At 38.0% G+C, this 19169-nt stretch overlaps 1 protein-coding gene across 1 annotated transcript in view; it reads left to right on the top strand.

Moving 5' to 3' along the window:
- The window catches only part of LOC131436771 (phospholipase B1, membrane-associated-like), a 56038-nt gene that overhangs the window by 9289 nt on the left and 27580 nt on the right, over window positions 1–19169 (top strand). The window contains exon 2 of the mRNA XM_058605674.1: window positions 9495–9943. Coding sequence (XP_058461657.1) covers window positions 9631–9943 — 313 coding nt within the window. The 5' untranslated portion in view covers window positions 9495–9630. The remainder of the gene's footprint in view (window positions 1–9494; window positions 9944–19169) is intronic.

Raw genomic sequence — 19169 nt, 5'->3', positions numbered from 1 at the left:
TTTACTCTTTACTCTTTACTCTTTACTCTTTACTCTTTACTCTTTACTCTTTACTCTTTACTCTTTACTCTTTACTCTTTACTCTTTACTCTTTACTCTTTACTCTTTACTCTTTACTCTTTACTCTTTACTCTTTACTCTTTACTCTTTACTCTTTACTCTTTACTCTTTACTCTTTACTCTTTACTCTTTACTCTTTACTCTTTACTCTTTACTCTTTACTCTTTACTCTTTACTCTTTACTCTTTACTCTTTACTCTTTACTCTTTACTCTTTACTCTTTACTCTTTACTCTTTACTCTTTACTCTTTACTCTTTACTCTTTACTCTTTACTCTTTACTCTTTACTCTTTACTCTTTACTCTTTACTCTTTACTCTTTACTCTTTACTCTTTACTCTTTACTCTTTACTCTTTACTCTTTACTCTTTACTCTTTACTCTTTACTCTTTACTCTTTACTCTTTACTCTTTACTCTTTACTCTTTACTCTTTACTCTTTACTCTTTACTCTTTACTCTTTACTCTTTACTCTTTACTCTTTACTCTTTACTATTTACTCTTTACTCTTTACTCTTTACTCTTTACTCTTTAAACAAAATGAAGCGAGCTAATAATTAAACAAAATGCCCCTCCAGTAATCCTAAATTTAAATTCCATTTGTAAAGCTTGTGCCGTTAATGAGTGTCATTAGCTAAAAATATCAATGGTGCAATAAACTGAAAGTAGTAACCAACATGGATTTTCGACAAGTGGCTGAATAGATTGTTCACTAATTACTGTTTAAACTAAAAGTTTACTGCAAATTCTCTCGAAAACACATCTCCATTCCGTAGAAGTCCTTTCTATTCTTAGACGACTTGCGTGGAATCTAAATTAGAACAAAAGCATTCTAAAAATTAACAGCAGAAAATAGAGTAATATCAGAATAGTATTTCTTCGATTTAAACGAAAGTTTGTACAAGTCTCAGTATGGCAAATTATTAATACGGGTATAAATAAGCTCAATAACCCTTAGGTGTAATTTATACGGCATCCAATTACCAACCTTTCGGATAATTTCCATTGCTTTTAAATGTTGGCAAATGGCTGACTAAGCCACGGTGAGTTTTTTGCACGTTCTTCTTGCGTTTGCAACGGATCTTGATCGAGAAATTTCTCTACTAGCTTTCTCAACGGTCGTTGCTAACTACTGTATGCATAATAATGATTGTACCATCGCACATATAAGGTTCACGTTTCACCTGTTCATTAGAAATGGTCGAGTAGGTATTTTTTTTCAAACCCAACCCATACTCGATCGAAATTAAAATGGTTTTACTTGTACCCAAACCGAATCCGAGAATAATTTTTCGTTCAAACAGGAACCCGACCCGTACTCGATAAAAAATCATAATTTTTGCCTATACCGGACCCGAATCCGAAAAAAATTCGGATACTCGGGATAGAATACCCGAAGCCAGACCAAACCGACCCGGTATGATTCGGGTTCGGGACGGGTTTTGGGTACAAATGCCCGAAACCCGACCATCTCTTTTGCGCATACAATGACTTGGGTTTCTTTGCATGTAGGTAAGCTTTAACTCACACCATTGAAGGCTGTATCTAAAAAAATGATTCACTTAGTTTGACAACTGGAAAAAAAGGACAGCTATCCGTGAAGGTGACCACAACTTAAGGAGGAAAATTGTGAAGAAATACGAGATCTGCGACTTCAAGGTACGGAATGCTCTCGACACTAACATGTTCACCATCCGCATTCGAGAGCTACGAGTCGAGTGCATGTTTGCCGTAGATCCGACCGCTATTTTAGTACTCTTCCGGTATCTGTGTATCTGTTAAAGCCCTCTGCTTGAATTGCTGCAGGTGAAAACTGAACCGATGATTGACAGAGTTCAAAACTCTGACAAACACCCCGTATTTGAACAATTAAGAAAAAATCGATTTATTTATCACGCATACGGTACGTGCGTTGATACCGGGGAGAGTGTTTGGAAGATTACCTAACCACGGCGACACAAAGAACCACGAGGATTGGTGGACGACGTCTGCTGTGTGATCTAGGGATAGACCTCTGAAGAACTCCAACTCCGACGATCGACCGCTTTAAAATCGTTCGAAGAAAATTATGATCGGAGCCATAACCGAGCCATTTACCAGTCTAATGCAGATTAGCAAAACCATGTCGAGACGATTCGTGTTTGCCCGGAGTAAAGTCAGTAATGTGTTCAAATCGTGTGTACCTAGCTCGTATTAAAGTCAAACTAGAACGCATGCCGTTTGGCAAATTGGTCCGGCACAGACGGCTGGAAAGAACCAACGTGATCATTTTCTCATTGCTCCACCGCTTGGCAGTGCTGCGCGCGTGTCTACCTTGAGTAACGTGGGCCAATTAATCAAAACCATGTCAAGTAGCTAATTTTATCTCCTGTTTTATGAATCGGCGATTATTACATAAAAACTGACACTTGCGTAAAATGGCTGCACTTAGACTACTGCACAATGGACAGCCGCGGGCTTGACTTGAATAGTAATTCGATAAGGTCTTGGGTGTTTGGGAATTGATTTATTTTTTTAAGTGTAGGGACAATTTACTGCTTGACATTGAGCTCCGGTATGTTGTTTTCATTTCACGGATAAATGTTTTGCTATGCACTCCTTAAAATTATTCTGCGATTTTGGAGATTATTTTCTAACAGCGTGATATGAAGTATGTAAAGTTAATATTCCCATTGTTTCTTGCAAAACAATCGTTTCAATCTAAATTACAGTCACTTTGAGTTCGTCTACCGTTGCACTTGGAATTCAATTACCAAAACACTATATGAAGATTGTTATTCGCTAATGCTTTTCTATAAGTTATCTCTAGCTTTTTTCATGTGAAAAACTGGTCTGCTAATAGGATTGCGGTTTAACCTTGACCCGATAAAGTAAACTGGTTCGTGGTTATTTTGAAAAACATGTTGCGCTTAACAAGGGTCGCATTGAGGGTCGTAAACGATTATTCGAATGGAGGAATGTGAAGGTTTCATTCGTAGTTAATTCAAAATAATTTTCACGTTTCTGGATATTTCAATGGTTGTAAAGTGAAAGTATCATATATATCTATTTATTTATCAATTAGTGAATTCATTTTGGTTGAAGTGAATGTTTGTGATATGTATTTAATTCTTGAGAAACTTATTAACATACTTCCACATACGGTAGACTATGATTTTTAAGTGCAAAGAGAGATCCACATATCAAATTCACATTAACGGAATTCCCTGTTAAGTCCGCCTGAGTTTATACGTTGTATTGTATCACGATTATGTCCAACCGTTTGTAGTCAAAGATTACACTCACTTCTTCTAGCCCGAATGAGATTACCGAACATAGTCGGAAAAACAAATCCTTTCAGTTAGTTTGAAGAAAAGAAATAGTTAGACAAGGCTTGCTCGCGACATATCTGGACACCCCTAAATACGTATATCTCTGCAGAAATACTTCATCAACGCGTGAAATATTTCGTAGAATGAGGAACGTTTGTCTGTTCATTGTGTAAAATTAATTTGTGGTGATACTACGAATATGATATCACGAATATTTGAAGATTTTCTGCGTGATAATTGAGGATGAAGTATATTTGCTGGAAGACTTCAAGCAGCTTCCGTTAATGTCTTTTTATAGTGCTATGCAACGGAACGGCGCACAGTGGCTCGAATCAATAAAAACGTGGACATAAATCAGTAGCTGCCAAACCGTTCGTTTAATGCATATAGTTGCTTTTAAGAAATTATTTACAAATATATACCGCGTAATTTGATTCTATCCCTAATTGTTCATGGCCTACTTTGACAAAAAATAAAACCATAACTTTTTTTTCTAATGAGATACAAAATTTTTTTCTTCTACAAAGTTTTAGAACTATTGAAAATAATTTACTTTATCAAATATACCAAAAGTGTAGGTCGCACCGTGTCGGATATACAAAGCGTTTTTATGGCAACCCCCTTAAGATCAGTTTTTATTCATAACTTGTTTCGGGTTATTTTTTTATGCACACTTTGTTGGAAATAATTGAAGAAAATAAAAAATCTCATATTTTTGTTGAATTGTAGTGCATATGTTTGTTGTTTTCTAGCAAAGTTATACAACATTTTACCTTTATTTTACCTATGATAAAACCTTACACCGAAGCGAAATATGCAACTTTATGCAACTGATTTTTACAAAATTTATAGGAAAAGATATGCCCAAAAATATAAAAAAAAATCAAAGTGGAACTCGATGGAACTTTTTTTTGGCCTTTTCAAAATTTGTTTTAGATATTGAGTTATGACAACCCCTTAAAACTAGTTTTCTAATCATAACTTGTTTCAAGTTATTTTTTTATATATACTTTGTTTGGAATAATTGTAGAAAATATAAAATCCCATAATTTAATAGAAGATAATGCATAGGTCTGGAAAAGTTATACATCATTTTTTCTTTTTTTACCTAGGAAACCTTGTGCCGAAGCGAAATATGCAACTTATTGCAGCAAACTTTTACAATACCTATAGGAAAATATATTCCTAATCCAGTTTATTTTCCAACGAGAATATCCTGAGTACTATCATTTTTACTATAGCCATGCTGAATCCATGAATGGTTAAGAAACGGAGGGCGTCACGCGTCTGCTGTCTCCGTAACTCACTTTTGAAGATGGGCAATTCGCTCCTGAGCTATTCCAGTGAATCGAATCTTTAAAGTGAGCTGATAGCTCACAGCTCTTTTTGAAAGAACCGCAGCTCACCAAATCATCGCACTGGTAAGCAGGGATGCCAGGTTCACAGATTAATATGTGTTTCACAGATTTTAAACCTTTTGCATAGATTTAAAAAATGGCACAGATTTTCACAGATTTCTGGAAATGGTTACAGATTTACACAGGCTTTGAAATCGATCACAGATTTTTGAAATTGATCACAGTTTAGCACCAAAACTTACAGAGCGGTAGGAAATAGTGAGACCTTTTTATTTTGCTTACCAAAATGATTCCGATCAGCTATTATGGAAACGGGGAAACGTGCACAGATTTTGCACAGACAGGTTTTTGGCTTGATCACAGATTTTTGAAAAAATGGCCTGGCTAACCTGCTGGTAAGGTGGAAACAAGCTACGAGCTGAACGAATCTTCGGCTCTTGAAGAGCGAGTTATAAATGAGAAGAAATGTGTGCATGAGCTTTTGTTCGTTTTTCGAAATGTGTATTTATCCTTCTTTAACAGATTGACTGAGCCGTTGTCAATAAGAAATCTTACCTCTCACTCAGTAGGCATTCAGGGATGCCACTTTTGCAGATATTCTCAAATATGACATAATAATAATTCGCAGACAAGTTAGTTCGCATAGCATTGTTCTTTGTGCATCAATGATTTCGATCATGCATATGAAAGAAAAACGGAGTAAGAAAAACGGTGCTCGAAAAAAATCTTCAGTTCAATCTTAATGAGCTGATGAGCTGATACATTGGATCGATTTCCTTTAGTGAGCTGATCGGTTAAGAGCTGCTTCGCACATCTCTAAGCGAGCGTCGCACGATCAACATACCGTCTTAAAAAACGTGTTGTTTCGCGATAACTCTATTTATTTACACGTTTAAAAATGAAATCTCTTCGTAAAGGTTTGTATTTTACAATACTTTTTCATATTTTTTAATATGTGTTGAACTTTTGATAATTTTTCGGATTTTCAATATTTAAAATTAACACTAAAAAGGCCTAAAAATTGCATCGAGATTCACTTAGATTTTTTCTAATATTGTTAATTGTAAAAAAGTAAACAAAATAAAATTCACAACAATTTGCTTAAGTTGCGCGTGCAAGCATGAGCTTGTTTATGCGTGTTTATGCGCACTTTGTAATAGATATTTAGGTAATGCAGGTAGATTTAACGTAGATAAATCCAGAAAAACTGTTTTTAAAATAAAGTGAATATATCTTTAAAAATATTTATTTTACATTATTTATATCTTCAGCAAAAATACTTCAAATGTTTTTTTTCTTGAAAATGAGATAGAAAAAAAAAATGTTTTTTTTTTGTGAAAAAATTTTTTTATTAAAAATTGGTACTACCCCCTTAACAAAAATTAAGGTGCCACTTTCGAAAGAAGCGTAATATAATCTTGTAAAACTTCTTCGAAGACATATTAGCTCTTAAAAATCAGTGAAAGTCAGTACAGACTCTTGACCTTCTTTTTCCAGTGTTGGACCACTGTGCGACCGACGAAATAAACTCACCAAACGATTCCAAAATTACTGATATCGGATAATCTATATCCGATAAAATTGAGTGATAATCAGCTTTGACATCACTTATGCCATTATATCACCGGAGTGACAGCCATTTGAACTTCAAACCTGTTTAATGAACACAGAGTAGCATTAAAAACAACCTAACTTTGTTGAAATGTTGATTCCGAATCAGACAGTGATACTGATAACGATGAAGACATTTTTAAATTCTAAGTAAAACCATAATTTATCTTTTCAAAAATAATTTGTTTCAAAATTATTTTCTTTTTTTTTTGTAAGTGGTAATTGAGGCAGCAGTCCCTTACTTCAGTTCTACACTGGACCCTTGATAAGATTTGCTTCTATGAGCTTCTATTTTAAATCAACGCACAGACGTTCTTAGGCTATGGTGCCCACTTGATCACTGTTTTTTTGTGCTGATTAAAATAGATTGTATAAAATTGTCCTTATAATGTGTGGTTGTGTTTTATAGTTTAGTTGATGTTTTTGTAATGACAATGGTCGTAGATCTGGTTTTTTTTTTTCATAAATACGTTTATTTCTTAAGGCAGTTTACATAAGTTTTTCTTCGCCGTAGCATCACTATAGATCTGGTTTTGTGTTAATGTAAATTGTGTGCTCGTGTACACAATTAGAACTTCTTGTAATGGTCTGTATGGAATGTAATGGTAATAATTGTAATAGTAATGTAATAATAGTAATAGTAATAACAATAATAATAATCTTTTAAATGGGTTTACCTGTTGGGTACTTGATGTTTTTTTACATACTTATCTTATTTGCTATACTTCTCCGTTATTTATTCGTTTCTTTTTTTGAATATTTCGGGTATTCTGCATCATTTTTCTTTTCTAAGTTTAAGAGCTTCTCTTAGTTCGATTTTCCAGTTTTCTCAGCGTGAATTAATTTCATATGGAATAGAAATGTTGAGTTAGTAATTATTAACACATGCAATTTACACATACATATGAATATACATATGCAGGCAAACATACTCACACACATACATACTATTATACTCATTAGTAGAGTCACCATGTTATTTTAGTGATTACTCGGTTTTCAATTAATGCATTGTGATCAAATCGAATATAATATCTTTGCTTCGGATTTGTGAAGCAATATCGCAGAAAAAGTAGTTCAAAAATTGTTCAATACTGTAGTTATAGCGACGCGAAAACTCGAAGCGAATGCTCCTAATTCCATCTTACTTTTTAAGTCAATCTATCGAACAGAGACAACAGATCTTACTCTAACTAATGGTTTCGGTATACGAGATGAATAATGAAGCTGAAATAAATGAGGGTACCGTTATCCTACTTTTATCTCTACTATTGGTCGATCGTTAGTCCTGAGCTGAAACGGTGGCCTTTATCACCGTTCTTGCATGCACTTCCTCTTACATTTCACTCACACATCAACTCACCCATCAGACATCCTTACAAAATGAACTGGATGAACATCGTTTGACAGCTATCAGTGGTTTGCTCATGTGTTCAGTCTGTATTATTTTATTCTATTCTGCAATATTCTATCTCATTCCACAATATTTCATGGTACCAAAACCACCAATAAACGTCAAAGATGGACTATATTTACCGTTCGTTTGAAGTCATCATGTGAAACCCAATTGGGATACGTTCACTTCACTTAATTTTCACTTCATACTGGTAATGAGGGCCGGTAGTATGAAAATGAAACATAAAACAGAGCTCAGTTAAGCCCTACCGGCCTCTCCAAACCCCGGATGTTTGTAGCGTAATGCAATCAACATCTTATTCAAGTCGTTCCATATCTTATTCATTTAATTCAATAATGAAGTTAAAACTGTAACACATATCTTTATCAAATTGTAACGCAAATTAATTCTATCTGATGATGCTTGCAATACCGTCAAGCCCATCAACCACGGAAGGGAAAAAGAATTTGATTCAAAATTCATTATAATATCTACAATAAAAATGTGATATGAAAAGATAATACTGACTATTTTTATTTACTGTGAATAAGAAAATTTGCTTATTTCCACCCCTGATTTAAACCATGGCTATTTTCCAGATATCGTTAATTTCCGTTGGGCACGATTTATGTGTAGATTAGTTCTCACATAAAAATCAATGATCGTTTCAATATGATCTCTTGAACAAAGATCTACGCACTTTAGGGAAATCGGTTTTCAATATGATATCTATCTATGGTATGGAAAAAATGAACCACGAACCACGCTTTCTAACCAATTTTGATACTGTTTCACTCGGAATAATTCGTGATCTCTCGCGTCACAATGAGATGTCTGATGTTCAATTTCACAGAAAAACCGATACAAAATGTATCCATTGAGTTGAATCGTTGCGTGAGAACACCAACCTCGGCATCGAGCGATTTCACGACAAACGAAACACAGCCAGCTTAGGCTTGAGGGAAAAAATAGCCATGAACTTGAACTTGTCCGTTTCGGAGTCTCATTTCCCTAGCACTGCGACGGCAGACGGCGCGGCACTCGTGGGCTGGCTCGCACGAAAAGGAAGAGATAAATATGCGGCGGAGAGCATAGCGCAATAATGGCTTGCATAAGCTGAAATAACAACATAAAGTCCATATCGAACAACCGAACAAACGGCGGCCTTCTGTGGGCTACTGGGGCAGATCCAGCTTGGCGGTGCGCTGGGCTGCGCGATGCATGCCGGTGTAAAATTCCGCAGTCCGAGCGCGCGTCTCAAGCGACACCGGTTTTTTTTCTTTCTGAGGCGCCACATTATCTGCCAGGTAGCGTCCGGCATTCGCTTCGAATCATGTTGGTTGATGGGCTCGTTTTTGTTTCCGATGATTCAGAAATGCGTCCGTCGCTTCCAGACGATGGCTCGTCTTGGCGCGAAATCCGGTTTTTATTTTTTGGTACGCACCTCAAATCGTTTAACGAAAGTGAAGTGAGTCAATATTGGTGGGTACTAAAGACTTTTTGGGGCGTTCCAGGTAACAACAGAGAAAGGCAAATACAAAACAAATATTTCTCTTAAGTCATGCATAAATTTGTTTAGTTCCGACATCGTGGGATTATCGCGTCCTCGTCGCATTTACTCTCACACACACACGCTTAAACATTTACTCATTTTTCCAAGATCTGTCTACAAGCTCTGAGTAACCAAAAATGCCGTAAACGATGTGTCGTTTGTTGGAGACTGTGTGTTAAAATGTATGTTTTTTTACCTTTCGACTCAGCTCCAACACGGATCAGTTGCCATCGAAGTTCAAGTGACTCAAGCGGTTCATCGCAGCATTCACAAGCGAGAAGAAAGGTGTGATGCCTGGTTCCGGTCGCAATAGTGCAGCTGATAGTATCGAAGATCCTGCGTAGATGATGAGTGCCATCGGAAGTGTTTGGAAAAGTTCTGTTTACTGTATCGTTTTGGTTTTGGCATTCCACGCCGGAACGGTGTCGGCTCGGGACATTACGGATCAGAAAACATCATTGGATATAGGATCGATGCGAGATTTGTTCCATACCTTTCGAGAATGGATGTTCAATTTCGTTGGGAAAACCAGTCTACGGACGCATGGCTACTACTACGCATGGCAGGAGAAAATTCCAGACGATCTGCCCTTTCCGTGCAATATTTCGCAGGGCAGGAGCGACCGTGTGCCAAAGAGTGTGCACAAGCTGAGGCCAGGTGAGTAAAGACATTTTTTCAGTTGAACATTTTGCTTTCACCCACGAGAAAAGTTGGATCCGAATTCCGTGTCCTACTTGGAACATGAATAATTCTGTGAATAGAACAGCCAAAATTGAAAAGTTGTTTCCTTTGCCGAGTCTACGTTCAGTATATTGAATGATTTCTACGGTTACGAAAAATCTAGCATTAAAAGTACCCATCTAAGTAATGCTCTCTCTCCTGTTCAATACACATACCTGAAAAAAATCGTCTGAATTTATGTACGTCTTCTGACACCGGCATCTACGAGCGACTCAAAAATGACTCATCTTTACAGCAGACAAGGATGGCTTTTATCGTATCAAAGAACGTTCACTGGCAACTCTTCACACGATTGAATCAGTGCCATCAAAGAGAAACGGATATCATCGCAACAACAAAAACCCGACATGGCTCATATAACATAGAATCGACACCAGTGCGAGAGTAAATCGATGACATTTCTGAGAATCAAAGGTTAACGCGCTGCTGTGGGGATCCTCTCTGAAGCAACAAATGGTCGCTTATTCTCGTTTCGCGATCCGATTCTCTACAGGCAGTTGATAATTGCGATAGAATCATTTTACTATTGCCGCTTATTCTAACTATGTGCATATAACCTTTGTATAAGTTGTGTCTATGAAAATGTCTGTGAATGCTCCACACAAGGGTTCGGAAATATTGCAACCTAGTATGAGAATCATCAAGTTGAATCATCGATTCGATTTTCTGCGATAATTGTCTGTAATTTTTTAAGGGCCGTGAAATACTCAGAGTATGAAGTGGAGCGAAGAAATGTAGAAAAAATCTCTCACGGTTCATGCATTGAGAGACACGATTTCTTGTAGCATCTTCTACCGGATTGAAAATGTTGTATACAATATAGATAGCAATATAGCAGCTTCTGTGAAATTTTCGGCAATCACCAACACTGACAGTAGGTATACAATTAGTAAATCTATTTTGTTGTAAGATTCCTATGCTTTGCTAGTGTGGAACTAAAATACTGAGAACAATTATGTTTTAACATTTCCATAACATTTATTTTTCGTTGAATAAACATAAAAATAGTCGTTTTAGTACACGTAAGAAAATGGTGAAAAATGCACTCTATATTTTATTATCTTATTTATACAATTCCAGAGGGCCACGCTACGCACTTCGTAACCTCATATAACTTGATTGAAACTTCAAAAAAAAAAAAAAATTATATGTACGTGCATTTTGGTTTGCGACCCTGATTCCTATTAGTAGTTAGTGTTAAGGTGTTCAAAAGTTAAAGTGTTATGAAAATTTGTAAGGAAAAGGCCAAATCGTGCACAGACTTCAATAAAAATTTGTAGTTTTACGTTTTTAGTCATTGTCCTGAACATAGTAGGCATTAAAAACAATTTCGAAAAACTACAAGGATCAGACCCATGGGGTTGTTCGAGACATTGATGTGGAACAAGGCAACAAAAATTTCTAATGATCGACATTTTCAATTAATCGTCACACTTTTGAATCCGCAAAAGCACGAGAGTCTGCTTAGGGACTGTCCATAAAAGACGTCACGCCGCAAGGGGGAAGGGGGTGCTTCATAAAACGTGACCTTTTGTTACAGGGGGGAGAGGGGGGTGGAGGTTTTTGGAATGTGACGTCCAATATTTTCAATGAGCGCATTTTTGAAATACCTAATTATATTACTGCTTTGCCCTATTTCCTGAAAAAATCTCCACAATAAACGTTTACATTCTATAGGAAAACGTGTATTTGTTAATGTAAAAGCTTCTTCTTGTAAATTCGGAAATGAGTAATGCAGGAAATCATTTCTGTTGTGATCAGCAAAAGTGCACGGAGGAGCGAGTAAATTAGCGAAATTAATAAATTTTGCCAAATATGAGTAAAAAAGAAAAAAATGCCTTCAAACGGTTTAACTTAAGTTATGCACTGACAATTTTTTCAGTAATTTGATTTTCTAGCATTGATAATAGTATATCATAAGAATTTCTCTTATTTGATTCTGATGCAGTTTATTCAATTGTACTCCATTTGAAAAAGGGCGGAAGATCAATGATTTCAGACGTACATCATGTCATGTCTTATCTTGATCATATGTGATTTTCCTCCACCAACATCAAAGCTTATCGAATCATCCAATGATTGAACTTACATAAATCAAGAATCATTTTAGCTAAAAATCACTACCCATTGTGTGACGGAAGATCAGTACCGATATTGATCGATGTGATTTAAATTTCACTGATCAACTGATAATGAAAAGATTCTCCGGCAGTGATCTCGTTTTGATGAGGTTTTGGTCTTTATTTTCTCAGCCCTGTATGCTACACTAAGGAAATATTATTCTTCACCTAAAACAATAATATATCTATATCGATTTTTCCCTCATATTTGTATGGTTTGTCATACATATTGAGAATGTTTTGAGATGTATTTTATTTATTTTGAATTCGTGACCTGTGGCATAGAAGGGATGGGGGGTCTTTGCTTTTGTGACAATTTGTGACAAAGGGGGGAGTAAAAAATCGTCAAAAAATTGTGACGTCTTTTATGTACAGCCCCTTAGTCTTTATTATGAACCAACACCGAACACGCGAACCCAGAATATAGACTATATTTGTCATGATTTGTATTTGTTTTTTTGCCGACGAGATTACATCAATAGCCCAAATGTAGGCAATTATATGTTTGTACATGCTTGTGATACAGATATCGATATTTAAGCTTCTTCACGCCAAGCTTGTGTTCAAGTTTTGTGTGCAAGTAGTTATTTTTATAGCGTTTCTCTACCATTACTACCATTCTGCGATTTCAGTTGAAGCGTTAACTTTTTCTCATTATCAATCGAGTTCATCTCATATAAATAAGAAATTAATCTTATGCACTCAAAATTTACCCTGGGGTAGTTGTCAATTTCTAGAGGCGAAACGACATAACATGGGATTTCATCCAATCGTTCATGACACAAGATCAGAGCATAGCAAATAAAGCTTCAAATCGTTTTATGGCACTTTTTCTTTTGCTGTCTAGCAACAACCTACCTCTAGCAAGCTACGTGTAGCACTGAAACGTTAGCTAGTTAGTTAGTTATTTAATTGTGTTTATTTAATTGTTTTTGTGTTTTACAATAATTTTGTACATATCAAGTGTTTCAGCCAGATGGCTCTTCATCTTCAATTTTTCCTTTTACAGTAATTTGTACCGATGTGAATATTTCAATGAGTTGTAATTTACATTGCAAAGTTCAAACTTTTGTTTGTTTTAATTATTATAAAATCCTACCTACTTATGTCTAACCCTAATCTAAAACATTCAAAGTTTGAATTATACCAATTTCTGAGGCTGAACACCTCTCTCCAAATTTTCTGCACTGATGTTCAAATTTTGTTTCTAGGGTATCCAGGAAAGCCAGTTCATGTACCTCCGTGGTTCTCGTCCGAGGGGGCAATTTAAGGATCATTTTCAAGATTTTATTTTGAACTCGCTGGAGCTTCAGCCTGTGTGTTCGAGCACAACCCCGCCAAACGGGGACTGCGTATTCGATTGCGGGGTAGATGATTTGTTTGTAGACAGCCATCCGATTCTTCAGGCACAGTTTTGATGTTCTACATATCAACGGGTACAGAGACCTGATGAGTATGTTACATTTGGTGATTATTTTTTCAACATGTGACCTGAAGATCAGATGTCTGTCATACGTTAGTCCTAGATAGACCACTTCGTCGGACCACCGCACGTCAGCGCCACCGAACCGAATTCTGCAATCGTCAGACGGAACAAGTCTAGTTGATCTCGAATGCGGAAACAGGATGACCTGAGTTTTCGCCGCATTGATTACAATTTTCCAGTTCGTGAAATATTCATTTAGAGCATCCAGACCCCTCTGCAATTTGTTCTTCAGAATACTGACGACCCGTCCATCATAAAGGATGGCCGTATCGTCAGCAAACTGTGACAAGACACCACCCCCGGAAGAGGTGGGATGTCTGATGTGAAAATGTTATACAGGATGGGACCCAGGATACTTCCTTAGGGCACACCTGCAGGGATGGAAAATTTGTCCGATTGGACATTTTGCAGAGAAACCTGAAAAGCTCTATTTGAAAGGTAATTTTTGATGATCTTGATAAGATACATCGGAAAATTGTATCGATGCAGCTTGAACACCAGTCCATCGTGCCACACATTGTCGAACGCTTTTTCGATGTCCAAAATCGCCATTGCTGTCGACTTGGACACCGACTTATTCCGTCGAATGATGTTGGTAACTCTCGTGAGTTGATGAATGGTAGATCTTCCTTTCCGGAACCCAAACTGTTCCTCCAGGAAGACACCATGTTGATCGGCGAATGCAAGAATTCGGCTTTGAATTGATTTCTCAAACAGCTTAGACAGGGCAGAGAGTAAGCTGATGGGTCGATAGCCTTTGGATAGGGAAGGATCTTTCCCCGGTTTCAGTACTGGGATGACTTCAGCTAACTTCCACATTGAAGGGAAGTAGCCAAGGTCCCAGCACCGGTTGAATATTTTTGCAATAAAGTCAAAAGAGCGTAAACTCAATTGCTTTAGTTCGATGTTGAAAATGTTGTCGAAACCGGGGGCCTTCATGTTTTTGGACTTTTTCACAAAAGACATCAACTCATCCGCAGTAACTCTTGTTTCTTCTGGAACTAAGCTGTCTGATAGCTCAATCTCGGCCACGCCATCGGCAACGGCCCTTTCGTGTGGACTAACAATGTTGATTCCCAGATTGTGTGAACACACAAACTGCCGCCCCAGTTCGTTAGCCTTCTCGGCAGGTGTTACTAAAATGATTCCCTCATCCGCGCCCTCAGGCGGAACCAGTGGAGGGATTGGTTTTGGTTTTTAGTTCAACACCTTCCCCATCGACCAGAACGGTTTCGAATGGGGAAGGATTTGTTGAATTTTTTGTTCGAAATTTTTATTTTTAATTTCCACCAACCTTCCCTGGATAACCCTAGTTAAGTTGGTGTAGGTGGTCTTTTTATCAAGACCACCTGTACGTTGATACTGTCTCCGGTAAATATTCCGGAGACGAATAAGCTGTTTAGTAGTGCAGTCAATTTGGAGAGAAGTACTCACCCTCTGAACAGTTGGTATTGATCTTTCTCTGGCGATCGTGATTGCCTCCTGGATGTTTCTAATGGCCATGTCGATTTCCACCGGAGTGTCCAGTGGCATATCGACATTGATGTTCTCTTCGGCTAGTTGCTGGAAAAGTGGCCAGTTTGCCCGGTGGTAGTTGTTTCTGCGAACGGTTGGTGATGACACTGGTGCTGTTCCGAAGGACAAAACCACTGGATAGTGGTCTGATGACAGTTCACTGAAGACGGCCGGAACGTTGTCTATGTTGATGTTGCTGATGAAAATGTCTAGAACGGAATGGACTCCCGATCTAGACAGTCTCGTTGGAGAATCCGGTGCCAGAATGTTGTACTGGCCTGCTTCCTGGTGTTCGGCGAGGACGACACCGTTCCGGTTCCGCCTTCTGTTGCCCCATCTTTCGTGGTGCGCATTCAGGTCACCACCGATGATGTACTTGGCCTGCCGTCGTGTGAGCGTTGACAGATCGTTGTGTAGTATTGCAGTAGTACCATCCCGGGTGCTGGATTGCTTGGGACAGTATACTGCAATGATGTTGATGGGGCCTCTCGTGCTCTGGATCTCTACCCCGACGGCCTCCAGTAGTCGCAGTTTGAATGCTGGTAGGATCTTGTGCTTGATGTTCCTCTTGATGGCGATGGCAACTCCTCCTCCACTAGAAGTTGCCCTATCAAGCCGATGAATGCGATGTTCTGGGAGATACACCGAGATGTTTGGTTTTAGGTGTGTCTCCGTGATGATGGCTATATCAATTTCCTTCTCGTGAAGGAACTCGTTCAGTTCGATGGTCTTGCTCCTTAGTGAGCAAGCGTTCCAGTTTAGCAAATTTATTATTTCACAGGGCATATTCAATAATAAATTTGCCTAGAATATTAATTTGCTCGAACCGTGTTTTACAGCTCCTAAGTTTGGTTGTCATCGTTTCGAAGATGGTGAATAACTGTTCGGCAGTGAAGAGGTCCTTATTAATTGGCCCTTTATTGAGGTTGCCCCATCCAGGTGGAGGAAGTGAGGATGGGCTCGGTTCGGTTCATGTGCCTCCGCCGGAATTTCCCGGTAGGGGTGGGAAGTTTTCGTTATCCATCTTAGGAGCTGTTTTTCGATTCGGTTGTTTACGGGTGGTAGCTTGCTGCCGAATCTTAAGGAACTCCGTTCGTTTCGGGCACGATTTACTCGTAGCGGGATGTCCACCTCCGCAGTTGGCGCACTTCGGTTCTGCAGCTTCTTCTGCGAGGCATTCTCCTGTGTTGTGAGCCCCGGCACATTTCAAACAGCGACTTTTGATGTGACAGTTTCTGGCACCATGACCATATTGAAGACAGTTTGTGCACTGTGTTACTTCACGATGAACTGGTTTATATTTGTCCCATTCTATTACTATGTGGAATAGCGTTTTAATTGCCTTCAATTGACTCATGGTTGCGGAGCCCTTCTCAAGATGGATTAGGTAAAGTTGGTCACGGTATTTGTGCTTTTTATTGTGTCTTCTCATTTTGTAGACGTTCATTGGCTTTAACTTAGCCTCTAACAGTGCCAGTTTCAGCTCCTCCTCCAACATGTCCGGCAGTCCGCGAAGAACCACTTTCATCGGTTTGTTAGCAGCAATATCATGCGTAAAGAATTGCGCCTTTGTTTGTTTTAAATAACACTCTACTGCTTTGTAGTGGTTTATTGCCGGTACAACAATTTTGTACCCATCCGAGCATAAGCGAATTGTTGCTTGTAAACCTTTGCTTATCAAGGTGTTAAAATCCGATCGAAGGGTCGGCGGGAATCCTTTAATGTAAAAGGGCGGTAATTTTTCCTTCTTCTCTACCCCCTCTTCCGGGAGTAACGCGTACGGATTGTTACCAAGCAGCTTTTTGGCACTACTGTCGTCAGTTTTCCCATCATTGGGACGTTTTTTCGAATGGCCGTTAGAAAGACCTTTTTTACCCATATCGGGTTCCACAGCTTCGCGAGACAACGCGACAACAACTACAACGAATTAACGGTTAAAGAAAAACTTGTGGTGATAAGACCGAGAAAAGCACGTCCGAACGTAACGGTGGTTCGATCGAGAATGAAACGTTAGCTATAATTTTGCTTATATTTATAGCTTCGCGTGCTTCCAACAGCTTCACTTTTGCATCGATTAACCAATCAGAGCGCTGCTTTCCCTTTGATATATCGCTTACTCCTTCAAAACCGTCGACTATGGCAGGGAAATCCGGTATGCCGGAGATTTTTTGCAGACAAAATAGGACACTGCTAGCTATTAATCAACATTTCAATGATATACAATTAAAAATACATGGCTATGAACATTCAAATCAATACGTAGAAATATTTCCAATCAAATGGTGACATGATATTAATAATTGATACAAAATTGACTGAGCTTTAATTGTTCAAAACCTGACCACATTTCTACGTGTATTTTTCTTGAGTTTCTAATTTGCACCCCTATAAAGAAAACAAAAATGTGTTCCACATTAAAATTAACATGATGGGTTTCCATCGGGGTAGCGATGAATGGAGCGCTACTGAACGCCGCTTACAACCTAGGCTAAACAGCCAACACGCTGTGACTCTGGACACATAAGCAATAGTTCGAACAAACCTTCCATTCCCATATTCAACTAGCCGTATAGAGATAAAGAAAAAACATCCATGCAGTGAAGAACTCATTGTGTGTGAGAATGCCGTCGCAAGTAGAAAGTGACAACTTCTGGTACCTTTTCTTTTGCCGGTTCGGATAGTAAATGGTAAAAGACCTTTATCACTACTTTCCGACATACCAGAGACTTGGGTGATTCGCATTGTTCAGATGCCTAAGTGCCACCCCCCTGGTAGAAGGTAAAAGTTAAGTTACTAGAAGATTTCTGCTTGCCTCACCTTTCCTGTCACGTCTCACCTTTCCGTTCTATATATTCACATCCTTGCTCTCCCTTGAGTACTATCATTCTATAATTTTCATTGTCTGTTTCTACAAAAAAATTGTCTCTGGTTAGGAAAATATCGCAAAAAGAAAAAAAATAGTTTTTTCGGTGAAGTTTTCGCTCGTTAAAAGTTCCAAAGCTTTGTAGAAGACATCGGTTTTCTATCTCTCAAAGGAAAAAAAAATGTAGAAATGAACTTTTATCATAGTAGGCTTTGCACGTTTTTTATTGTGATCTAATTACGAGGTACATTGTTTTGAATGAGTTCTCCAAAGAAACTATGTGTATCGCTTTAATAACGGTTTGGCAGCAAGCGAAATAAATTCACGTTATAATCGATCCAAATCACTGTACAGTGCTGGTGTCTATTGCCGTGAAATGATATCAGGGCAATCTTCTTCATTTGATGGTTTCTGCACCCTATTTCAAGCAGAAATCTTTGTGATTATCTGCGAAGTGTAGGGAACTGTCCAACAAGTGTTATTTGTGACGAGGGAATTTATTTCTGTTCGCCAAGCCCAGCAGCAGTGCACTTAAACGATTATTTGACGATTACTTGCAGTAGTAATCCACTTGTCGAGCTAAAATCGACTGCTAAGTTTATTGAGTTTTGAAAACATATTATTGGTATTTGGCATTCTGACGTTACTGGGAATGAATGAGCTGATGAATTGGCTAGAAAAGTAGCAGAAATAAATTTTGTTGGCCCTGAACGGCTTTACCATGATAAAATTCAATATTCTTTCTTGGGCAGGGTCCAAATATGGTAAAATTATAGTTAAGGCACTGACTAATAATTGTCAACTAAATTTCCAAATGGTTACCATCTAGCGTGCGGAATATTATTCGTGTATCAATGGGGAAGAACCACGGATCTTTATATCACTTGATACGCAACTGCAAGGTAAAGATCTCTAAGTCGTGGCCGAGGGATTCATGAGTTCTTCGGAAAGTTTTAATCATTTCTTGATGGAAAATGAAAGGGAAGCAAGAAGCAATATGTAGGTATAATTAAACTTCTATTTGCGTAATAGATGGAGATTCGTAAATCGTATCATGACGTAGAAAAACTTACACAGAAAAAAATAATTAAATTTACACGACATGTAAATCAATAGTACTATTAAGTAGACATCAGTTGAATCGAGAATCTTATTTAA

This window comes from Malaya genurostris, chromosome 3, assembly GCF_030247185.1.
Source record: "Malaya genurostris strain Urasoe2022 chromosome 3, Malgen_1.1, whole genome shotgun sequence".
NCBI lineage: Eukaryota > Metazoa > Arthropoda > Insecta > Diptera > Culicidae > Malaya > Malaya genurostris.
The sequence above is the reverse complement of the archived record's forward strand: the minus strand, read 5'-3'. Positions and strand labels throughout refer to the sequence as shown.